The 25,271-nt window shown below is 43.3% G+C and overlaps 1 protein-coding gene across 2 annotated transcripts; it reads right to left on the reverse strand.

The window, feature by feature from the left end:
• tbc1d8 (TBC1 domain family member 8) lies at positions 1 to 24,052 on the reverse strand. 2 transcript variants are annotated; one of them, XM_085135959.1, is made up of 20 exons: positions 23,567 to 24,049; positions 17,769 to 17,879; positions 17,521 to 17,639; positions 17,154 to 17,382; positions 16,695 to 16,935; positions 11,801 to 12,008; positions 7,637 to 7,834; positions 7,157 to 7,306; positions 6,819 to 6,969; positions 4,572 to 4,786; positions 4,316 to 4,433; positions 3,346 to 3,631; positions 3,070 to 3,199; positions 2,763 to 2,861; positions 2,342 to 2,410; positions 1,982 to 2,252; positions 1,828 to 1,893; positions 1,648 to 1,734; positions 1,445 to 1,554; positions 1 to 1,277 (listed from the first exon to the last, which is right to left on the reverse strand). In XM_085135959.1, exons 1-20 carry the CDS (start codon positions 23,691 to 23,693, stop codon positions 879 to 881), a joined length of 3,384 nt encoding a protein of 1,127 aa, XP_084992085.1. In that variant the 5' UTR covers positions 23,694 to 24,049; the 3' UTR covers positions 1 to 878. The 2 variants fall into 2 exon arrangements, with proteins under 2 accessions (XP_084992085.1, XP_084992084.1); XM_085135958.1 differs by having other exon boundaries at positions 1,445 to 1,734; positions 23,567 to 24,052.
• Positions 24,053 to 25,271: the final 1,219 nt, after the last annotated feature.

A 25,271-nucleotide genomic window follows, 5' to 3' on the forward strand; every position in this document is an offset into this window, starting at 1 on the left:
TCAAAGAAAACTTTTTTATTTTTATGGGCTGATAAACATTTTTGTAATTATAAAAATTCCAGCACTATTGGTTGAAAGGCAAAGCACGGCAGTGAACCAATAATCTCCCGAAAATGAAAACATTAAAAAAATAAAGTCTGAGGCTGAACAATGATGTGAATCCTGCTGCTGCCAGTCTAATTTTGCTTAATAAGAAGTGAAAACAGAAATGATTTTCCCCCAAACATTTTTATTTAAAATGCGTCATCTTTTTTCCTGCTTTCATTAAACGCTGATTTATTTTTCCAGTATTCTGAAAAAGCTTTCAAAAATATCTTTAATCAGAGAGCGTGTGTTTGAAAACATTTAATATTAAAGAAATAGAAGTAATAAAATTAGTCATTTAAGAAAAACACACTATCCGTATGCTAGATTTGTCCTTAATGCTGAATCATTGATCGCAAGGTTTACAGGTAAAACTTAAATAAGGCAGATTTCTGATGAGAAAGTGAGTGAGACGAAGCGTGGAGCGTTATCTTCACAGCCAGTAAACACTTTAAAACACAACAAAGTGGTGACAAATCATTGGACTGAAACACAGCTGAGCTGCAGGCATCCTTTTGGTGACACACGAAGGTAATAAGTAAAGTTTCCCAAGGCCCAAAATGGACTAAATGAAAAATCTTATGCCCAGATCCAGTGAGTCAACCACTGGAATTGGCCGAAACATTTTTCTTCTCAAAAATGTTCACAGAAAACATCTTTCTGTCCTCAGTCAGAGGTCAGAGCAGTTTGAGGGCTTAGAAAGAAACCCGGCAGCACGATAAATATCACAGGTTACATTAAGGCTCTTCAGCGTCACGCGACACTGCTGCAGCTCGCAGCCTGCTGTTCACGAGTCAGCTGCTCGCTCGCTGCAGAGTGAGCAAACCCGCCCGCTGCTGATACTGACTCTCCTTGGCTTGTGTGATCTTGGCCGACAAATCCAGAGGCTTCTCGAAGAAGTTCACCAGCGCCTGCTCCGTGAGCAGCGAGGCCAGGATCTGAGCGTAGCTCACCGTCCACTCGTTGTCATCTGTCGCCGAACTCCTGCTGCCTCTGCGGGCGTCGACCCCGCCCGCCGCCGTCGAGCCCTCCTGGCTGGTGGCCTCTGATCCGGCAATTTTACCGCGATGGCCGACCTCGCCGATCTGCAGCACGAGACTGGTGACTGTGGCGATAGCCTGGAAGAGCTCGTTCTCCTCCGGGTCGCCGTGGAACATGCTGTAGAGCGTTTTACAGAACTGGATGAACTCCGACTGCGCAAGAAGGAACAAAGAGAGTGAATTAACAAACTTCTGCATGTTTGTCTGATTATTTAACGCAGAATACAGATTTTTGTCTTGACTTTTTGTCAGAAATCTGACTTTTTTCATACATCTAAAAAAAAAAAAATCAAAACTGTGAGAGCATGCGACTCCTATACCTGGTTCATGAGAGGCAGAGGCTTCTCCACATCTTTCTCCTTCTCTGTGGCCAGATCCTGGAGCATCTGCTTCAGCTGATCCTGGTAATCTGTCACTTCACCGTCATCACCTAAAACAACAAGAGAGAGAGAGTTCTTCAGCCTCACAAGTAAATCCCCCTGATAAGTGCAATAACGTGACGAGGGAGCGTGTTTACACTGACGAGGGGGCAGATTAACATAGAGAGGTCTGTTTGTGGACAGCAGGGGGCTCTTCATAACCGAGGGGTCATCTTCAGTTTCTGTCAGAGCTGCAGATGCGAACAAACGCAAAAGGAATCAATAAATCGCCGACATGAGAGTAGAGCTCAATAACTCGTCATCGTATTCACATAATGAATAACCTGGAGGGATGTGAAGGCAGTAAAGCAGCCTTATTTTCTCATTCAGCTCCCCAAAGTACAGCGTGTCTGGAAGAAAAACAAAAAACATGAGGAGACAGAGCAAAGTGAAGCTTTATGCATTTTCCATTTCCCCGCCTGTCCTCCCTCTACCTACCCAGCCAGCTGGCAAAGTCTCTAAAGGTGACCAGGTTGTCGCAGTCCTGGTCCAGGAGGGTGAAGGTGCGGTTGGCCAGCGTGTCGGTGTGCTGGTTGGAGACATCGGGCCACGGCACCAGCAGCCCGTACAGGCTTTTAAACTGAGGTCGGTCCAGCCGATACTGCCGTTCTATAAAGGAGCGATTCGAGTCGCAGTAGTGCCACGCTGCTGCCTCTGCCGCCGCCGCCGCGCTGCTGTCACCCCAGTACAGAGTGATGAAGTGCTCCGTCTGCAGGGAGGAGGAGGACAGAGGAAAACAAAATGACTTAAGGTCTCTTTCACACGTCAATTAGTCTGTCAGCAAGGACGGAAAATAACCTTGAAGAGATCGTAGATGTCGGCCAACTTCTCTGCAGGGATGGAAACATCTGGCGACACCAGTCTCAACTGTAAAGGCGCATAAAACAAAGGGAGCATTATAAACCATATTCCTTCTCTCACCCCAACCGGTCGCAGCAGATGGCCCCGCCCCTCCCTGAGCCTGGTTCTGCCGGAGGTTTCTTCCTGTTAAAAGGGAGTTTTTCCTTCCCACTGTCGCCAAAGTGCTTGCTCATAGGGGGTCATATGATTGTTGGGCTTTTCTCTGTATCTATGAAGCGCCTTGAGGCGACTTTTGTTGTGATTTGGCGCTATATAAATAAAATTGAATTGAATTGAATTAAACAGCTGAGAGCTGGGTATGTGTAATACTGTTTGAGCAGCTTTAAAGATGTTTGAGATTCTGTGTCGGTCTTCTCACCGCATTTTCTTTGGTGGTGTCTTCGTGTGCCTGGAGCACCTGGATTCTGTGCCGACAGCGGAGCTGCTCAATCTGCCGCACTGTCAGGTCTCCGAATTTCTGAGGTCAGAGAGCACAGCATGAAAGATATCTCGTGAACTGTGATGACTAAATGAGGATTATGAAGAAGGTCAGTAGAGTGAAATGTAGTTGAATAAGCCAGAGGTGAAAAGCTCACTTATCTAACAAAAGGAAGCGAAAGAAAACAAGTAAAGGAGCTGGTGCACAATGTGCACAAACTATCAGGCAAAAAATGGGCATCTCTTACGATATAGGAGTCATTGATGAGGTCAGTGATGTTCGTGTGCCTCTTAGCGACACTGCAGCTAGTTTCCTCTGCAGCAGGCGAGGAGGACGGAAAACCGGGGCACTCTACATTTCCAACCTGGTCCAGAAAACTGGGAATCACAGGAAAACCAACGAGGTGTTAAATTCCACCCGTGCACATACAATTATAAACCATACGATGTAGACAAAAGCACAAAGTAATATAAGAAAGCATTCATGTCAATCAGTTGCACAATGCTTTGAGCTGCAAACCTACCCTGTGAGAATCATAAGCGCCTGCCCGTCATCTGTGCTGGACGAAAGCTCCGCAGCATTGGCCTCCAGCACGGCCAGACCAAGCTGGAGGATGGCTTTGATTCCGTGGAAGAAGAAGCAGTCGACCACGCAGACGGCGCTGTGGAACGGCAGGACGCTCAGGAACAGGGTGAGGAACCAAGACAGGGACACAGAGGAGAGCGTGGAAAGGTCTGGAATCTGTTCAGCCAGCTCTGGCAGACGCTCCCTGATGAGCTCCTCGAACACCGACTGGTCCACCTGAGCGCCTGCAGGAGAGGGCGGTGGAGTCAGACAGTGTTGGGGTGGCAAAGAACAACCTTGGATGTAGGCCTGTCCAGATTTTTCTCCAAGTTAAATATTTTCAAGACGTGTTATGATTCACACAAGTCTGACCTGTTTGATGCCCATTTTTCCTTAATATATGGCTTTTTCATCATTCTGACCACTAGATGGCAGCATAAACATGCTATTCAGTCAGTAAGGCTTTACTTCTCTTTGCTAAATAGCTGCTTTGTTCTGTAAAGACAGGTAATGTTAATGTGGTTTCTGTGTTTTAACTAGAGGCAGGTTGTTGCCAGAATAAATATATCAATGTTTTTTTTGTGGGGATTTTTTGCCTCTTTTGAAACGTGGAAACAGTTTACTTGAATTTTTTTTAAAAGTAATGTTGTGAATCTATGCTTCTACAGAGTCTCAGACCACAATCACTGTTCTTTCAAAAATAAGTGACGCCCACAAACATGTGGACATTAAAAGGAAAAGGAAATTGCTACAAATGCAACACGCAGGGCAAAAATAAACACCTTTACAAACACAGGAAATAACGCTTATTCTGAAAGCCTGCCTCAGAAACGGTACATGCACCACAGCAACAGCAGCAACACAGTAACCACTTATGTGCTTTTTTTAAAAGCGTGGCTGCAAGCAAATAAAGCTTCTGGGCTCTTTACCTATGACCCTGCGATTGAAGTAGTCGGGCAGCATTCTTTCACACACGGCCACCAGCAGCCAGAAGGCTTCTTCCTCTTTAGCATACAGCAGCAGCACCGATGCCAGGATGTTCATAGACTAGTGAGAGAGAAAGCAAAATTCACACATGCATCTTAAAGTCAGGATGAACACTTGAATCACATGAGTGGTTCTAGTATTACACTATAAGTGCCACCATTACAAAAATGACTAATGCTGCTGCTTAAACGCCTTTACCTGACAGTATCCGATCTTTGGGTTGCGGTGAGCATACGCAGTGAGGACGCGCCTGAGTGCAGCAATGCCCGTTGGGTTTTGGAAAGCGGGATGGTCTGGCAGTGAGCGGTGCAGGTCCCGTTCGATCTCCTCTGTGGCCAAGTTGTTATGGCCCATTGATTTCTGCACCAAGCTGGTGTAGTAGCCCTCATGGGACCCTAGGTCAGAGGATGCATCTGCACAAAGCACACAGGAATTAGAGAACGGAGAATGACCTGCTAACCCGTTTTGTTCCCCAACGAGATATATATATATATATATATATATATATATATATAAGAAAAATCCCAGGTTAAAATTATTCTGCACACCTGTGCCTTTTACCTTCGATCGGTTTCATTTTTAGTTATTCTTTGCGGCACACGGGAACTATGTTTGGATAAAAGGAAGTGAGACTGAGCAGAGGAACGGACCACACGCCAAAATAAAATCTGACTGACTGAAAGAGTGCCATTGCCTGAGGAACAACAGATGCAGAGAAGAGGATGTGAAGCCCAAGTTGGGTTTAAACACAGACACACACACACACCTGTAATTCCATACTTGTGGGGACCCTTACAGTGATTCATTGCCTGCTGGGGCCAGGACCACAGCGAGACTTAGATTTAATCTCAAAGTGTGTCTTCTTGTTTTGTGTGTGCTGGCCTACCACATCTGGGTTTTTACTCAGCAGATACATCAGTGTATCACTCATAATTAACCACAGCAACCACAGCGTTCTGCAGCGCCATGCAATGCCCTCTGGTATGAGCCTAGTTGGGCAGGGGTTCATCCCACAGCAAGATAATGACCCAAAACATGAGTCCAAGCTAGGCCAGAATTACCTCTGGTAAAAAGTGTGCAGACAGCACCGTCTCCAGACTTAAACCCCATCGAGCTGGTTTGGGATGAACTGGACACAAGAGAGGAAGCAAAGCAACCTACAAGTGCCGCACATTAATGAGAACATGTGCGACAGATATGGAAAGAACTTTCTGAACAATATTCCTGTCGTAGAAAGAACGCCACGGGTGTGTTCAGCAGTTATATCTGCCAAAGGTGGCGACTTTGATGAGTCAAACGTTTCGAATACATTTTGGTCAATAAATTAATTCCATAATTTCTTTTTTAACTCCAATTGCTTTCATTTCAGAGTACAATGACACATTAAACTGCATAATTTTCAATACAAAAATTGAAACAGTGGAAACAGGGTGGCTGGCCTCTCCCTTAGAGATAGGGTGAGAAGTTCGGCCATCCGGGAGGGGCTCAGAGTAGAGCCGCTGCTCCTCCATATTGAAAGGAGCCAGCTGAGGTGGTTTGGGCATCTGACAAGGATGCCTCCTGGGCGCCTCCTGGGTGAGGTGTTCCAGGCAGGTCCCACCGGGAGGAGGCCCCGGGGCAGACCCAGGACACGCTGGAGAGATTATATCTCTCGGCTGGCCTGGGAACGCCTTTGTGTTCCCCCGGATAAGCTGGAGGAGGTGGCTGGGGAGAGGGAGGTCTGGGCCTCTTTGCTTAGGCTGCTGCCCCCGCGACCCGGCCTCGGATAAAGCGGAGGAAGATGGATGGATGGAAAAATTGAAACATTGGGGTATGTATATGCATACACACCCCAATTTTCATATAGCGTGTAGGAAATATGTTCCAGTTTTGCAGATGTGCCACAATTGCGTGCAGGCTAAAGCAGCCTAATTAATTCTGCTAATTTGACGTGTTGATGGGAATCAGAAGACTGCGTGGCCTCCTTGAACCAACACGATGCTTCACTTGTGCAGCACAGACCGTGTGCAGCGGTTTGTTATTAAGATATTTGAAATAGCTCTTATAGTGTTTTGCCTCCTTTAACATTGATGACAGTTTGAAGTCTTTTGTGGTAGTTATGGATGAGGTACTTTATTTTAGCTGTCCATACAAAATGCCTCCTCTTCCTGTTCTCTGTACAGTAACTCAGTGACATTGATGCCATCTGTGTGGTCCTATCCTAACTTCCAGGATATGTAAACTTTTGATCAGGGTCTTTTAGTAGTCTCTGTTATCTTTATGATTTAAAAAGGGAAAACACAGCTGTGGATAAATGATTTAACCCAACTACTGACCGTGAGTGAAAGTAACGTTTTTGTATTATTATTATTTCTGAAAAATGGACAAAACAAACAAAAAAGCATAAATTCTTCCAGGCTATGTAAACTTATGACCACAACTGTATACACATATATATTTATATACCTGAAAATATCATCCACAGCTCCCCTCGCAGTGACTCTGGTATCCCCATGGCCACAAGCTTTTGGATCTTCTCTGTGCGAAACATGTGGACGCCACGTCCGAACTCAGAGAAATGATCCTCCCACAGCCGCTCCTTCACCTGATCCGTGCTCTGACACAAACACACACATTTCCTGATCCTGACTTACTACATTCAGCTGATGGATATTGTTATTTTCTAACTCTTAGGGAGAGACGAGCCTTTTAAATCAGATCTGAAGTGACTCTGAATTCATTCGATTGGTTATTTATATATTAAATTACAGGTTTAGATGAACAGTGTCTCAGACTCCTCCCACCTTGTTGCCGTTGGTTCCTGGTTGGTTTTGGTGGAAGGCCGTCATGAGAGCTTCACTGTTGACAGTGTTGCGCAGGACATGCTCCTCTATCTCTTCTTCATCAGAGTAGCCAGTGTCATAATAGAAGGTGTAGTAAGGTGTTGGGGAGCTCTGTGGAAAATGTGAGGAACAAAAGAAACGTCAGTAATTACAAACAATATTTCTATGACTGGATCCCTTTGAAATTAGAGCTGAACAGTGCTTGCAGTACTTCCCTTAGCCGTCATACAGGAAGTGTTTCCAGTTCCACATATGGCATTTTAACTTTGATTAGAGAGAACATCATAAAGTGCTTCTAGCAACCGTTTGTCTTTATGATTTTGGTAACAACCCCGTGTATTGAACATTACTGACTAGTTCTTTCTGTTGTGTTGTTGCATTGTTTCATTTTCTATTATCCGTATAAATGGCGGGTCCCACCCAATTAAACGTCCCACTCACCACGCTCCTCTTGCCCTCTTTCCTGCTGCGGAACATGGACCGTTTCCACTGCAGCGCTCGAAGTCTGGAGTTCATGTTCTCAACCAGCTCGTCTCTGTCGTTCAGCTCAATCAGCTGGAAGGCCTTTTTAGTCCGAATACTCACTATGACAGGGTTGGGCAGCGCGCTGGTGCTGTCTGCTTTCTCTATGGACAAAACCTGTTGACAAAAATGGCCAAAAGAAGTGGTAACGCATCATAACACACGCACAGTTGTTCTTTGTGCAAAAACTGCTGCTCAAGCTGGAATCGAAAGAAGAGAAACATCTTCAAAAGTGGGAATCCAAGAGGCTGAAATTACTAACAACACTGCAGCCACGTACGAAGTACGCAGAATCAGGAGGAGCAGAGAGGTAGATTAGGCTTGTGAAAGACAATGCTTCAATAGAAAACACAGGAAACAGAGGATTAGAAAGTATGAATGACCGAACAGATTGAACCACCGGCTGATACTCTCTTCTTTTCACAGTGAACTCAAAGACTTTATTACAAACTAGGATCTTTAAAGACATAAAGACTTGGATGGCCGCTAACTTTCTGCTTCTTAACTCAGATAAAACTGAGGTCATTGTACTCGGCGCTGAAAAGCTTAGAAATATGGTATCTAACCAGATTCTTACTCTGGATGGCATTACCTTGGCCTCCAGTAACACTGTGAGGAACCTTGGAGTCATTTTTGACCAGGATATGTCCTTCAACGCACATATTAAACAAATATGTAAGACTGCGTTCTTCCATTTGTGCAACATCTCTAAAATTAGAAATATCCTGTCTCAGAGTGACGCTGAAAAACTAGTTCATGCATTTATTACTTCCAGGCTAGACTACTGCAATTCATTATTATCAGGATGTCCAAAAAACTCACTGAAAAGCCTTCAGTTAATCCAAAATGCTGCAGCAAGAGTCCTGACAGGGACTAGAAAGAGAGAGCATATTTCTCCTGTTTTGGCTTCCCTTCATTGGCTTCCTGTTAAATCCAGAATTGAATTCAAAATCCTGCTCCTCACATACAAGGTCTTAAATAATCAGGCCCCATCTTATCTTAATGACCTTGTAGTACCATATCACCCTATTAGAGCACTTCGCTCTCGCTCTGCAGGCCTACTTGTTGTTCCTAGAGTATTTAAAAGTAGAATGGGAGGCAGAGCCTTCAGTTTTCAGGCCCCTCTTCTGTGGAACCAGCTTCCAGTTTGGATTCAGGAGACAGACACTATCTCTACTTTCAAGATTAGGCTTCAAACTTTCCTTTTTGCTAAAGCATATAGTTAGGGCTGGACCAGGTGACCCTGAATCCTCCCTTAGTTATGCTGCAATAGACGTAGGCTGCCGGGGGATTCCCATGATGCATTGAGTTTTTCCTTTCCAGTCACCTTTCTCACTCACTATGTATTAACAGACCTCTCTGTGTTGAATCATATCTGTTATTAATCTCTGTCTCTCTTCCACAGCATGTCTTTATCCTGTCTTCCTTCTCTCACCCCAACCAATCACAGCAGATGGCCCCGTCCCTCCCTGAGCCTGGTTCTGCCGGAGGTTTCTTCCTGTTAAAAGGGAGTTTTTCCTTCCCACTGTCGCCAAAGTGCTGCTCATAGGGGGTCATATGATTGTTGGGTTTTTCTCTGTATCTATGAAGCGCCTTGAGGCGACTTTTGTTGTGATTTGGCGCTATATAAATAAAATTGAATTGAATTGAATTGATCTAAAAGACTGAATTCCCCCAAAATGACTTTTTCTTGTCTTTTTCACCTTCATGTCTTTTTTTACAGTTTGCAATCTGGCTGTTAATTTGTGTCAAAGAGACAAGTGCTACTAAAACCACTTCCTTTACATTCCTGACAGAGCTGACAAAGTGTATACAGTGTGTTTTCATTTCCTTCTTCAGGGCGCCACGTGATCAACCACATGAAATCAGTCCACATGTTGCCGGTTAACCACAGCAGACAGAATAAACAAAGACTCCCTGTGAAAGCCGTCTTATAGGGACAGCAAAGATGAAGCCAGACTTTTCATTAACAATTGCATTTATGTTCAGGTAGTCACGACCAGTGTTGGGTAAGTTACTTTAAAATAGTAACTTAGTTACATTACTAGTTACTTCTATCAAAAGTAACTCAGTTACTTCAAGTTACTCGTTACTTTCAAAGTAACTAGTTACTAGGGAAAGTAACTTTGGTTTTACTCAGAATTCTCTTGTTAATGTGTTGCTTCCATAACTTTGCCAGTCTTCTAGCTTGCTTACTTGCCACAAGTGCACTGTGCCACCTACCAATAGAAAGGAAAAGATAATGTGCATATTTCCACGAGAGAAATCCCACGCCTGGACCGTCATTGACTGCTGCCATGATTCTAGCCTACGTCACAGCGTCATGTGGGCCTTTTACATCCAACACAAAAACTGCAGTCGCGGTGCTTTGATTGTACTCAGAACTCAGAAATTCTGCCTTCTGAATAGGAAGATGTAGGTAACACCAGACTGCAGATGAGCTGCATACAGGGCTGGACTGGGACAGAAAATTGACCCGGGCATTTTGACTAGCCCACCATTATAGGAAAAATCATAAAGCCTTTGAATGAAAACAAACGCTGTTGTGACAGTGATGTACACTGTCTTGATGGTATATATGCATCAATCTATCAATCGTTTGTTGTAAGATTCAGATAATTATTTTTTAAAAGCTAGACATTTTAAATGAGAATAAGAAAGAAAAGTATTTCTTTGTGCCCACCTCTCCCTGTTAATGCCCTACCTGGCCCCCCTGGCAAAAACTTTGCTAGACCCGCCCCTGCACAGTTACCAGCTGTCAGCTACATAAAAAAAAAGGATCCTGGTGTTATTTGTCTCTCAGAAACAGTTCATAACTTCCCTTCAACTCATTCATGTCACCTAAAAGGTAAACCTGTTTCTCCATCACCTGTTCAGCTCTGATGATTCAGTAAGGACATCTCCTGGTTTCATGTTTCCCTCTCACCAGATAACCAAACCGATATCATGACCAGCAGCTTTTTTGCAGCTGTGGCTCCAGCAAACATCAGCTGATACTAGAAATTAATATTAAATAAATTCTAACAACACCTGATCAAGCTTAAACGTGCTGCTGTTGTTTAAGGCGACATCGGCTGGTTTCCTCTTTCTGGCGCAAAGTGACCGATAAACAAACAAGAGAGCCGATCAGCTGATCACTGATCAGTTTTCATGATTGAAGTAGAAACGGGAGAGGGAGGGGGGAGAATGAAAGAAGAAGAGGCAGCTGTGCAGCAAAGACACAGAATAACAGCTTTGTGTCTTTTTCATTGTAGCTGAATTACGGGACAAACTGTTCCTTTTCACCTCAAAACGCGTAATATTTTCTCTTAATACCAGACGGGACGGTTGGCAACTCTAATAACTTATGAACAAAATAAAGTTCAACATCATTAACTTCATAGCACCCACCCAGCTGTATAGAAACTCCGTCATGCTAGCTAGTACGCAGTACGGAAAAAGTCAGAATAACGAAAATAAACTCCACCTAAACTTGGTTTATATCTGACCCAGATAGCCTGCAGGTCATAACTTCTTACCTGAAGTTCAGTTCACACTCGGACCGGCGGCCGCCTTGGGTCTCTTTTCCTTCTGCGTCCCCTTTCCCTCATCCACCTGCTGCCTCCACCACTTGCTAACGTTACTGAATCTGTGGAAGCTCCGCGATAGCCACCACACGAAGTAACGAGTAACGACCCTATCTAAATCCCAGTAACGACTAACGCGTTCCTGATTTTGGCATAATAACTAGTTACCGTGCTCGTTACCACAAAAATAACGTAGTTACTGTAACGCGTTACTTAATAACGCGTTAGTCCCAACACTGGTCACGACTAACTGTATCACATGACATGGGACCAAAGGTTTTTGGGCGTTCTGTCACTTCCTGTAGACACCTGCAGTCTTTTAATTAGCCACATGGCTGCATTTACAATGCATTTTAACCTGGATTGCTGTCCATTATGTTTATTGTTTTATGAGACACTTAAAGATTTAACTTGAACTTTTGGACTTTATGAGAGCCATCTGCAGGCCGCAGTTATAAATGTCAGGGAGGGAAGTATGTAATAGCTCTAATAATGTGCTAAATGGCGACTACTGTACCTCTGAGAGGGGTATGAGCAGGATGAGGTTGCCTTCCTCTCGGCTGGAGAAACACAGATAACTGTCGGTGGTGTAGAGAGTCCCGGCTGTGTGGCAGCGGGCGTGTGGTGTCCAAACTGAACAGGAGGCCACCTCATGGAGGTTTTCACTCCGTGGGAGTCGAAACAGAGCCAGAACATATTCCCTAATAGCCTGCTCCTCTAGGATCCTGGGAGGGGGAGATCGTTAGAGGGAGAGTCAGACAATGAGGCAGTTTGAGACAGGTGGGTGAAAGCAAAAGCAAATGACATTACAAAAACTTCAGTCAGTGAGGAAACGGGTCCAAAAGGACAAAATATATTTACGTCTCATTCACTTTCACTAAAAACTACACACAGGGAAATATAAACAGTACTTATTCTGGCTGAGAAATCAAATCTTCACATTTCTGGCAAACAGATAAATCTCTACAGAATAAAGCTCTGGTCCTTAAAGGCCTTAAACTTGTATATTAAGTTTAAATGGAGTACAGAAGCTGTGCCAGTGAACGGCAACAGCAACAGTGACGCTCAACACTGAACAAACGCGCTGCGCTAAGCTCAATGATGCACGACTGTGTCAACGTCACGTTAAACGAAGACAAAGAGGAGCTGTAGCGCGGCCTTGCTATCTGCGTGATAATCGACTGCAGTGCAAGAATAGAACACTTAAGTGCTGCTCGGCAGAGTTTATTGCAGAGCTTTAAATCCCACCCTATAATTTTCCAAGACAAGAGAAGCGGCCTTGTTTCCTCACCGTTTATCCTTTCCCAGTGCAAATGCTCTTCATGTTTTCTATTTAAGCTGCATTTATCAATGACAGACATGACAAATCACATCACTTAAGGCTCTGTAAATAAATATAACAGAACAGTTGAGGCCAGAATTTTAAATATACTCATCATGAATGTGGTTGTAATTTTAGTGATTTCTTTGAACTGTTGTCTGTGAAGGTTCTCAGTCATCCAGGTCATCGTAGTCAAAGGAGCTTGCAAAGAAAAGCGTCTGGACTTCTTTAAGTTACTTGAAGACGTTTCACCTCTCATCCGAGAAGCTTCTTCAGTTCTAAGGTCAAATGGTGGAGAGTCCCAGATATAAACCTGGTGGGAGTTTCCCCCCACAGAGGGACAAAAGGACCCCCTGATGATCCTCTAATCGCCTGAGCCAAGGTGTGGAACTGGGTGTGGGTCCCAATCAGCCAGAGTTTCGGGTGAGTTCATTGTGAAACCTGGCCCCACCTTATCATGTGATTTCCTGAGGTCAGATGGCCCAGGATGTGAGTGGGCGTTAAGGCGACTGGGAAGTGATCTCAAAACTGGATTATAGATGGCAGAGAGTTGGTGTCGTAAACCACCGCCTCTGTTCAAAGATGGTCGCTCACAGTGGACATAGATGGCTTCTTTCACTCCTCTTTCAAACCATCTGTCCTCTCTGTCCAAAATGTGAACATTGGCATCCTCGAAAGAGTGTCCTTTATCCTTAAGATGCAGCTGGACAGCTGAGTCTTGTCCTGTGGAGGTGGCTCTTCTGTGTTGTGCCATGCGCTTGTGAAGTGGCTGTTTGGTCTCTCCAATGTAGAGGTCTGGGCATTCCTCGCTGCACTGTACAGCATACACCACATTGTTAAGTCTGTGTTTTGGCGTTTTGTCTTTCGGGTGAACCAGTTTTTGTCTTCAAGCAACTTAAAGAAGTCCAGACGCTTTTCTTTGCAAGCTCCTTTGACTCTTTGAACTGTTCTTTTTGCAGAGTAGAAGGACTGGACAGGCCAGGAAACCCATTCCCGAAGCATCAAAATTAACGTTAGCCCACTGCATCAGTTCAAAAACCAGTTTTGATGCATGTTAGGTATCACTGTCATACTTCAACACTAAACTGTGTCCAAGTTTCAACCGTCTAGCTGTGGAAGTTAAATGATTGGGAGGAAGTCCTCCTTCTGCATTATTCTATCCACCTTGTGCACAAGGACCACGGGCAGCAACAACAGCCCCAGTGAATGATGCTACCACCACCATGCTCCACGTGTGGTGGTACAAACACATTTTCTGTGGCCAAATACCTCAATCTTTGTCTCATTTGACCACAAAACTTTCCCCAGAAGGCATTCGGCTTGTCCATGTGGGCGGCTGCAAGTTTCGGTCAAGCTTGAATAGCTTGATTTTCGACGAGGAGCTTCTTACTTGGTCTCTCAGTCCACTGCGATGTAAAACTTGCCGTGGTCTGATTCGCTGGACTGTGGATAGTGACATTAGTATTCCACCTCCAACTCATGGTAGGCTTGAGCCTTAGTGTTTCTTGGGTTGTCCCTGAGCATCCTAACCAATTTCCAAACCTCTTCAAAGTGGTCACACATCTGAATAGCTTATACTTAAATACAGTTGTTTGAACTCATGATCTTGGAAGTTATTTAGAAATGGCTCCAAGAGACCTCCACAGCTTATGTAAATCTACAGTTTTCCTTGACAGATCTTTATTGAGTCTTTTGAGTAATGGTCAATCCAAATATTACCGTTAAACAAATTCTTTTTATGTCAGCAAGGAGAAACTACCAGTTGTAGTCAATCGTGACTTCACCAATGAGAAATTAATAGGCTTCAGCCTTGTGAAGTTAAAAGACATTGTAGAACCTTCAGTATGTACATATTAGAGGCTGTCGGTGTACTTTTGACTCTGTGTGGATTAAAGAAAATCCGAAATTCAAATTCGACTGTGCTCTTCCACGTTAAAGATGTTGGTGTGAAGCAGGTTGAGAGTCGTCTTACACTTCCACGCTTCAGCGACAAGCACCTCCATCTGGTCGGTAAAACAAACCGACCTCAGAGCTGCGGTGAGAGCGCTTGTGTTGTATTTCAGGGATGTCTGGTCACCCTTTTGCAAAAGCAAGAAATCTATTTTTGCTTTTTAACTCCTCTCGCAGAAACGCAGGCTTTATTCTTGAAGATGCAAAACAGATTTGAAGTGAGTTTCTGCCTCCAACCTCTAAACTGCCAAGAGACAGGCTGCTTGTGCCCTGAGGAGATCAATTCAATTTTAAACACAGCTCTTTGTCCTCTATTTTGACCCAAATGTTTTTATTTCCCATCTGAAAAAGAAGCTCCCCCAGCACAACTAAAATGCAACAGACAATAACTGTTCGTTGTCTGTATATATGCTACAACACAATCCTTTCACTTTACACTACATTTGTTTAAAGCGCGAGCATCATTTTTAACGTTCTGCCCGGTTATTTGGATGTTTAGATGCTTACTTCTCGCATCCTGCGACATGTGCATTAGTCAAATGTGAAACACAGCACGGCGACTGGCGTGCAGATTTATGTGACCTCTCATAATATATATAGAAAGAGTCAAAATAGAATAGAAACTGAATTACTGCAGATGTTTTTATGAGTGGGCTATGAATGAGGAAGAGAGGATCCCAGCAAAGAAGTATGTTAATACTAACGTCCATGGGAAGTCCCATTTATTTTTCTCTATGTGAATTTGGCTGCCTTCATCTGCCACTTGTGATTTCAGTCTCATCACCACACGTTCAGTTCCTCTTTTGCTATTCATCATCCTGCCCGTTCTGGACCCTCTGTACTTTCTTTATCCGGCAAGCTCTATTCCTTCCTCCTCTTCTTCAAACACATGCATGGACACACACATATAAAGCAACTACTGTGATGTGGTGTGTTATCCAGTCGGGCGCCTGCATTGCACAAACTTTTTTTTTTTTTTTTAGATGAAGCTTTGAACCTGACTTCCTGTAATGGTTTTGAGGTTTGTTTGGGTTTTGTTTCTTTCTTTCTTTTTTTAGAAAAATAAACAAAGTGCATGCCTGCATTACAAAAAAACACAACAACACAGATACACAAAAGAACATGCCCCCTGCCATGCACGCACACAAACACACACATGCACACACCCACCACAAAAACCGCTGCACGAGCAGTGCTATAGGAGTGGAGCTGTGTCACACTGTTCCTGTGATACTGAACTTGTGCTGTGAAACGGCAGCTCTGTGAGGCTGAGAACACAATAAAACCAAACGCCTAAGCAGACTTTTGTTTTTAATTCCACTATTTTTACCCTATAAAACCTACTTATTTCTTATTCTGTAGTAATACTGTTAATACTGCAGCACCCCGAGCAGGTGTGTCAGGGAGGCTGTGTTAGCTTAAATATTCCGCTTGCTCCGTCATACTGAGCAGATCTGCGTGGGCTCTGTGATGCTTTGAGCTCAGCTGCCTTCATGCTGGACTAGCAAAGCAGTGAGACTGTGCGTGAAGCGAGTAACTGAGTCACTGACTCAGTGGGTTAGCACAGGCAGCAATCTACATAGTAATACTGCTGTGTGTAAAAAGGGAAGTAGTGAGTTTCAGGCTGACTCACCAAAGGCTTATGAGGGAAGCATAATTGCAATATTTTGAATGACTCGTGCCTGAAAGGATCTACAACAGGGGTGGGCAATTCCAGGCCTCGAGGGCTGGTATCATGCAGGTTTTAGATGTGTTGTGATCCAACACAGCTGATTCAAATGGTTAAATGACCTCTTCAACATGTTCTGAAGTTCTCAGAGGCTTGGTAACGAACTAATCGTGTGATTCAGGTGTGTTGACCCAGGGTGAGATCTAAATCCTGCAGGACAGCGGCCCTTGAGGCCTGGAGTTCCCCACCCCTGATCTACAAGGACCTGACTAAAAAAGCAGTAAAGCAACAGCGTTTGCAGCAGGTACTCAACATGAGTTCTTTGCTAACTTTTTGGGAGGATTAGAGTGAAGTGAGCAAAGGTTTGTACTTCTTTCTGTGGATAACTTTGTTTTATTCCTAATGTTGCTTAATCTCACATTAAGAAACTGTCTGTTTGTACTGTTAGCACACACCTGAACCGGCACTGACCTTTTGGTGATGCGTGCGGGCTGCTGCAGCACTCGGTCCAGCTCTAGGCCTTTGCTGTCCAGCAGCCGCCTCAGGGCAATGTCAGCCAGCTGACCTATGACTCCGAACGCCTCGTCCAGGTTCAAGAACATGGAGAACTCCCTTTGCCGCTGCCGTGTGGTGACCCGAATTGCCTCCGGCATTAAAGCGATGGAGACCCGCTCCAACCGTGTCACCTCTGCCCAGGGAATCACAAACTTGACTGAAGGGGGAAGGAAGAAGAGAATAAAATCCCACTGAGTGTATGAGCTTAGAGCCACCTCGCACTCACTATAGTTTACACAGCAAGCTTTTCTAATGCTGTTAAAAGAGAATGTGAGTTTCTCCAAATGCCAAAGTCTGAGTACCGTTATTACCAATTTGATGAACAAGTGCAGTCTTTTAGATTGAAAATGAGAGCTCTCACTTTGGAGTACAGACCTTCCTTCCCCAGCAGGAAGGAGTAGAAGGCCATGTGGTTGATGCTGAGGTAGAGAAAGCCCTGCCGAGGCACCCGGCCCTTCCAGCAGCAGCAGGAGTAGTACGTCACCAGTTTCTCTGACGTGGGGAGGCCAAAGTGAACCTCAAACTTCAGGAGCGCCTCCCTGAACTTCCCCGGGTCATCCTCCTGGGCCGCCTGGCGTCCCTGAACCTCCTCGGCGATAAGGCCCTGCAGAAGACAAAAGTTGGAGTCGTTACTTCAGCCTACTTTTAAATGGGCTCACAACCACATCGTTTAAAAATCACATCTTTCAATCTAAAACTCATCCTCTCTGCGTTTTTATGACTATGCTGGCACATTACAGACCTTGACTTTTCCTTTGACGAAGCTGGCAACATCCTCCTTGTTCTCAAACACAGACAGAGAGTGAAGCAGGTTGTGGAGCAGCCAGTCCCAGTGCTTGTTCACCTCTTCTATGGCAGCTCCTGATGAAAGCAAAGAATGAGAGAATTTAACATCTCCGGCCGGTCAAATGAGTCAAGGTAAGGCAACCGAGTATGCAGGATCACAACAGGCACACAGATGAAAACATTAAAAAAAAGGGTTCAGCTCACCACTGGCAATGATCCAGCTGACCTGGGAGCCGGGAACTTGGAGGAGGATGCGAAAGGGAGTGACCCTGGCAGTGGAGTCCAGAACATTGTCAAGCGCCCCCACCAGGAGCCCTGCAGAGATGGCAAAGCACAGACAATCAGTAATCAGTGGGAATTCTGCCGTGTGAAAAGTCATTTCCTGGTTTTGAGTGTTAATATTTTGTTCTTATCTCTGAATTATTTAGCAAAAATACTGCAACCTGCTGCAGCCATAATGAACCCCAAAGAAGCCGACAGTGGACATAAAATATAGCGAGATAACACCCAGAGAGGCTGTTTCCAACACCAAGAGGACAAGACTGGTGAGTTTTATACATCTCTGGTGTTTATCTCGGATTACACTCACTGCATATAGCAGGGACTTTTGAGTATCCAATTTCAGGATACACAATAAGCCTAACTGAGGGTTTTCCAACGCATGATTTCACTGCGTCCCCTTTCCTTTAATTTATATTTTTGTTTTATTTTAGAATTAAAAAGGGTTTTATTTTTTTATTTCTTGATTAATCATTAACATTGGTAATATTAATGATGAAAATGTAGCATTTTCATCTTTTTTGGCCAACTTCTGTCAGTTCAGTATTAGCACCGAGTCATTCAAAAGCCATCTAATGACCTATATGTTTCCCAGAATTCATAGCGCAGCCCAGCTCAGTTGTCAACAATGGCGGCAGCTAGTTAGTTTTAATATTACAATTATTATTCTTTCTGGGTCACAAAATAAATGTTTAACATATTTTCAGACAAGAATGTAGCTGTGTAAACCTCAAATATCTGCTCAGTTTATCAAGACACCACATATTTTCAAAAGCGCTCCGACGTTTTCAGAGACGTCTGTTACCCACTAGCTCGATAGCTAGCCGGGGGCTAGGCTCACTAGAGCCGCTGAGAACAGCGGACTCCCGGCAAATTGTTTTCAAACCCACTGCCGTCTTTCGCTACTCAGGTCAAACATGATATACAAGTCACTTAGATAACTTAAAAATGTTATTGTTTGTTTTTTAGTATTTTATTTGTTCCTGAGTAAATCAGTTTGGCTGAGATTAAAGTTATAGTTTTTACACAGCTGAATAAACATCAAGCAGACAGCTGATTATCAGAAGTGTGAGATGCTGGAGAATTTACTCCGGTGTCCTGTTATATTTTAGATAGCAAGGAGTTTATTAAACTTCACTGAAACAATCTGCAAACTTCATTAAAATTTAATAAACTATCATCTTGTCTTTATTTTTAGTTAGCACATACCTTAAACACTTAAAGCTGTAAGCTAATGATAGTTATATAAGAGCAGATGCTGCTGGTGCAATAAGCTGTACGTTTTACGTCCAATGGATGCATGGTCTGATTGACTAATGGCAAAAATAATCGGTGACTAGTCCACTATCAAAATAATCGTTTGTGGCAGCCCTAGTATACACGTGACAAACAATTTAAAGTTTGAAAGCATCCATCTGGAAAAAAACTGACTGCCAAAAGCTTCATTTTCAGCATGACGATGATCCCGAACACACTGACAGTGCAGTGTGCAGAAAAACACACAATGGGCCTCCCCACAGTCTGGACCTCAACATTATTGAAGCAGAGAACTGAACAAAAGGCAGCCAACGTCTACAGAAGTGCTTTGAAGACTACTTAAAGAAAATTCAAGAAAGTCTATCTAAGAGTTGCAATTGTACAAACTCTGTTTTTGCCTTATATACTGTGTTCCCATGTGTACAAGTTTCAATGATCACTCCACCCATTTCTCATTTTCCTAGAAAAATATGAAGAAATGAGGGACGGTTTAAAACATTTGCACATTACTGCGTGCACTGCATATTTTTAAATTCTGGTACTGCTTTTAACTCCAATATTTTGTTGATTTTAATTCCGCTGGTATGCTTTAGATTAGTTATCATAAAGCCTATCATGTCTGTTGTCTATGAGAAGCACTACACGTGTTTGCCTATTATAAAATATGGCTCAGATGATGAGGAAACCGTAGTTGGTTCCAATGGAAACTTTTCAGGCAGCATGCAGATTAGCTTCCCTCAAAGGCATAATCACAATAAAGAGACAAATAGAGCAGCAAAAACTACCACTTAAGACACATCCAGCACAGCAGAGAGGTCGAACCCAACCTTATTACGGTTTTGATGAGTCTCATTTAAAAACAGAAGGACTTCGAATGTAATCAGGCATGTAATATCCACCCATCTCTTCAGCAGACGACTGAAACAGTTGCTCAGTTCAGTTTTAATACCAAAATCCGGCAGGAAATCTGCATCTCCACAGTTGCAATCAACTCCACAGATGTTCCTGAAGCTAAAATTGAGCCCCGAACCCTCATAAATTTGAATGACTCGTCAGGCAAATAGAAACAGACCAGGCACACATGGTTCCACGTCCTGCCTGAAGCTTTCATCGGGTCTCAATAGGGCTACTGTCATCAGATTTTCATCTTCCTGAACCATAGCTAATCTGCATCATGCTCTCCAAATAACTACACTCTTGGTGCCACTTTTATTCTGTATTTCCTCCGTGCAAAAAAGCACACACTGAGGCAGACAATATTCTGACTTGAAATCAAGAAGTCCATCAAACTTTCAGCTTTGAACGAGTAGAAAACAATAAAATCATTACGATAAATAAAAAAGTGATAGCTTAATCGCCATTATAAACATAGCAAATGACCTAAGAGAACTCCAGAGGTCTTAGAGAGTAGCTACACACATTCTTCAATTTGAAAATAGATAATGACAACGCAATAAAAATAAAGACTCACAGAACCTGGTTTGTATGAAAAACTGGGTTTTAAGTTCAAATTGCTTCATGAGCAGTACTACACCCATCATAAGAGTTTGAAATATAATAAAAAAAATATAGGTTCCTTAAGGTTTCACATTGTCAACAACCCACACTGATGGCTATCAAACCCATTTAGAATACTATAACCAAAATAACACGTATGGAAATCGCACAAAACCTCAGGATACAGTGACTAATGCAAAGTATTGATCGTGATAAGATATGCACAGAGCTGTGTAGCCACATCCTCTCTGCAGACCTGCAGGCGCACTTAACCAAAGTCAACTAAGGACAGTCGACACTTAAAAATGACACTTTCAGCAACTATGGATGCATTTCATTTGTAATAGGTCAACACAGCCAACAAATCCAATATGTCTGGCTCATAGTACCCCAAAGCCCCTTAGTCTAACTTTTCTCTAATACTTTTAAAATGTTTATTAGAAGACAAAGTTTGGGACTTTTCCCCTTAAGGTACTTTCACGTTTTACAACCCAGCTTTGCTTCAGTCTATTAAAGAATTTTTATCTTTCAAAGACGCCATTATCAGTGAGATCAGCCCACCCGAGCTGAGCGCAGCCCTGCTTTTCAAAGCTATGACTGAAAAAGATGAGGGCAACCAGATCTCTATCTCTGTGTTTAGCAGTGTCTTCTCTGGTTTGGTACACGCACGCAGACACAAAAACAAAACTGCATGAACAGAAAAGGAACTCGCATGCTTGCTTATAAGAGGTTCAGTATAGTTCATGGACATGAGAAACATTCAGAAATGATGTTGTTTTTATGTTGATTGATTAATAATAACCAAATTCAGGCCGCACATCAGCTCGTGAGCCCTTTAGAGCCCATGTTGGTGAAACGCTCAGCAGAAGAGGGGGTAGAAGCATAAAGATAAGTCTTTTCCAGCAGACAGCTTTGACTTTCAGCCAAATGTAAACCACATCTTAGCTTCAAACTTGACCTGCCTGAAGCTGCAAATCCGGCAGCCTGGCAACACAAAACTATCCATCTGTCACCACAAACCCAGACGGGGTTTACACTGGTGAAGCTTCCAGAAAATAAAATGGAGCCACGGTGAATCATTGCCTCTCTCTGCTAATGGTCACATTGTAGGGGAATACTGCTGTGGAGACATGATGACTACAGGCGACCTTTAGGAGGCTCGCAGCAAAGCGAAACAGACGTCTGCTTTCACATCCATGACGCCGAGATCTCTGTCTGCTCTTGAATGCATCAAAATGAATAAACGGGACATCATTTTCTTGTGCTCGGGCTGGAGTGGTGAACTGAGGCTCGCTGATCGGATGAGGAAACACTAAAAACAACACGAGAGAGGCATTAGTTTGAAATAGAAACATGTGAACGGGCTGATCAGCTGCAGATGTTACCCAGCCCTTCTCAGAAATCCAGCTGGAAGAGTGTAGTCACCGGTGATAAGAGCAGAAGAGTGCGTTTGTACAGCTGAGTCCTGAGACCACATGCACAACTCGGCTTTCTATTTAATTAATAGGTGGAAACATGAAGCAAATCTAATCTGAGCCACTGAACAGACAACTTTTTTCTACAGTTCTACAGGCTTTTTTCTACAGTTCCTGAATTAGTTAATGGTAAACGACGTGAGAGCAGGACTTGACCCTTTGACCCCCTGTCTTCTCTCTATGGGAACAGCAGGAACAAACACAAAGTAAACTCCAGCCAGGAAGTCCCACTTATTCCGTTTTATGAGAAGAGCTTCACAAGCAAGAAGACAGATCGTAAGAAGGAGACAGTGGATGAGGCACATGCTCGCTTTAATGTAATTAACATCAACTAATGTAAAAGAAAAAGTGCGCCTGCAAAGCCTGTTACACAGACGCAAAACACACACAGAGGAAACTAGACGGAGGAGGCAGAAAACAGGCCGAGTTGCAGCCGCTGCAACAAGTGTGGGGTCAGAAATTTATAGAAAAATCACTAAAGAATAGAAAGGACAACAGTGTCACGGCAGCATGATGCCACCTCTGTAACAGCTAACACAATAGGAGACCACAGCATAACAAAGCCTGTTTCCTACAGGAAATTACAGTGATAGGTCAAAGTTCAAATTCAGCTGGCTTTTGTTTGGGGAATTTTTCATAACAGGTTAGAACACAAGTCCAATAAAAAAAGAAATTTTAAAAACAGCCAACAATGCTCTTGTGATGTTTATGGTTATTGTCACCACAAGAATTCAAAGAATATTGCGCCAGGAATAGCAGGAAATGGGTTATCCAACTGTGATCTGTACAATACTGACAAACACTGAAACAAACGTGTGTTTTATGTTTTATAGCAGAGATATTTAGCAAATGCTCAGATAAAAAAAAAAATAAATCACGTAAGAAAGAATCATACATCAGAATCAGTTTGTTTGTTTGCCCCAATTTCTTTTCTGTCCTTTCACCGTTTGACAGGTTAAGTCTGATTCACAAGTTCGTGCACAAGACTCTCACAGATCGCAGTTCGTGTGATTTGTGAGAGTCTTGTGAGGCATTTGTCTTTGTCCGAGTGTAACACAAGTGCTCTGTTTTAAAAGGATGCGTTTGTGGTCTGGTGGTAAACATGAGTTAACCGCACGTTTCGTGGGTGTAGTTTAACGTCCCCTTCAGAGGATGCAGAGTTTGAGCAGGTGTGAGTTACAGGTATGCAGCTCGGGGGCATTCCTGATTGCTCGTGGCTGCTATAATCCAGGAATGTGCTGAACTTTGATTTAACAGATCTACGTGTGCACTGATCTTTCTTTGTAGAGAACCGTCCTGAACACACCCCTACTTTGGACACCCAGTTGTTTACCTGTGACCCCGCCTGTTGCCATTCGTTGTCCATGCTTGTACCTGTTTTATCTGCCACACACCAGTGCTTTTACCTGTGCCTGTGTATGTGCCTGTGCTGGCAGCATGGCCTCCCCTTTGTTTGGTGTTGTTGCTCCAGTAGCTGACTGTTTTATTGTTTACCTGTGATCTTGCTGTTGGACTCGCCGTGGCCTCTCCTCCTCTGCAGCAGGAAGAAGTCGTTGCTCCTCTCGGTCACCCAGAGTTTCAGCACATTTTTGAGCAGAACTTCATCGGGGTTTAGCCACATTTCTTCTAACAGGGAGGGACCGGAGTGAGCCCTCCGCCGACTCGGTCTCTGCAGCAGCGGGGGAGTATAAACTTTATCTGCCTGTTTTTCGGCTCCGGGGGGGCCCGATCGCTCCTACAGCGGCGGGTTTTCGGCTTTATCCATGGCCATCCTGCGCTCCTGACAGCTGCAGGTTTCGGACTTCCTCGCCCCGCGTCTGCTCCCACACGCCAGACACACAGCAGCTGTACACACGACTCACAGATCGCCTATAAGAGACGATGACTCACTCGGTGGCTGAATCGAGTTCCCGTGGTTTTACATACAGAGCGGAGCGGTTACGATTGAAAATGAAACAACATAAAAAATAGAACTCATGGACCACAGTGGTCTTTTTAGAGCAGGGGTGTCAAACAGAAGGCCCGGGGGCCAGAATGGGCCCGGGACAGGCCCTAATCCGGCCCACTGGATGGCTTTGGAAGAATGAAGGAGGGCATAGATATTTTTACTTTTAATTGTATTTTCACAGATTTTACAGCTTTTCCTTCTCATAAAGACCCTCTCATGGCCATTCACACTACACAAAGTAAATAATTCATAGAAAAACAAATGACACAGAATGTCCAGCTTTTTTTCTACTATAGAAATTTCTGTAGTTTTCTGTTTGGTTTTTTTGGAAAAAACAAAGTTTAAAAAAGTAACAATAATAATAATTTCTGTGAATTAACAGAAACTTTTTTAGAAACTGTTTTATATTTACAGGAATTAGTTACCAGAACCTTTGGTGTGATTTTACACATTTATTTATTACAATTTAAGCCGAAAGAGCCAAACTGACAGATTTCTTTAATTTAGCTTCAAGAGCAGCATTTTTTTTATCATGTAGAAAAACTGAGATGTACTGTTGAAACTGCACTACTTTTTAAAATTTTTCACTTCAGATCAAACTGAGCTGTATGTGTGCCATGATGTAAAATGAGTGTGACATCCCTGCTTTAGAGTATTTGTTAATGTGCAGCTGTCTATGTGACGTTTGTGGAATAATTTTGAACTTTAACTAGCCACTATAGCCACAGCCAGAATGTTGCTTTAAAAAAAGAAAAAAACATTATTATGCAGAATATTCTCAGTCACATGTTTTCCTCTTCAAACTCACATGATCCAGTCAAAGAAACAATAAAAACAGTTTAACAGAATTAAACTCACCTCCCAGCTTTATTTAGCCAGCTGTGCCATGTAACTTCAATATTTAATATAAAATAATGTCCAATTTCAACATTCAACAATTTCAACAGGAAAAACTTACTGTAATTTAAAAATAATAAATTAACCCTCTACAGTAGATTCCTATGAAAACAGTCTGCTTTAGATTTGATCTTTGGCTCTCCTGCAACTCTTTTAACCACATCTGCCAATTGTCGCATAAGTTTCCACATGAGAGAAGAAACTTAGATTTACTGAGATCAGCCACAGCAGATTTTGAGCTAAAGAGCTAATAAATAAGTGAAAATGACTGTAACGTGTTCTGCAGAGTCTAACTTGTGAATGGTGGCCAGGTAAAAGCTGGAAAGTGGAAAGTAGTTGTGGTTTGTTAGTAAC

This window comes from Neolamprologus multifasciatus, chromosome 16 (assembly GCF_963576455.1).
Source record: "Neolamprologus multifasciatus chromosome 16, fNeoMul1.2, whole genome shotgun sequence".
Taxonomy (NCBI): Eukaryota; Metazoa; Chordata; class Actinopteri; order Cichliformes; family Cichlidae; genus Neolamprologus; species Neolamprologus multifasciatus.

Excerpts from the sequence above, each read along its gene's own strand:
- tbc1d8 (XM_085135958.1), bottom strand. The coding sequence starts at position 23,693 with ATGTGGCTAAACCCCGATGAAGTTCTGCTCAAAAATGTGCTGAAACTC. Across the intron at positions 7,835-11,800 it reads TGCTCATACCCCTCTCAGAG|GTTTTGTCCATAGAGAAAGC; the intron begins GTACAGTAGTCG and ends TTTTGTCAACAG. Across the intron at positions 3,200-3,345 it reads GCGCTTATGATTCTCACAGG|TTTTCTGGACCAGGTTGGAA; the intron begins GTAGGTTTGCAG and ends TGTGATTCCCAG.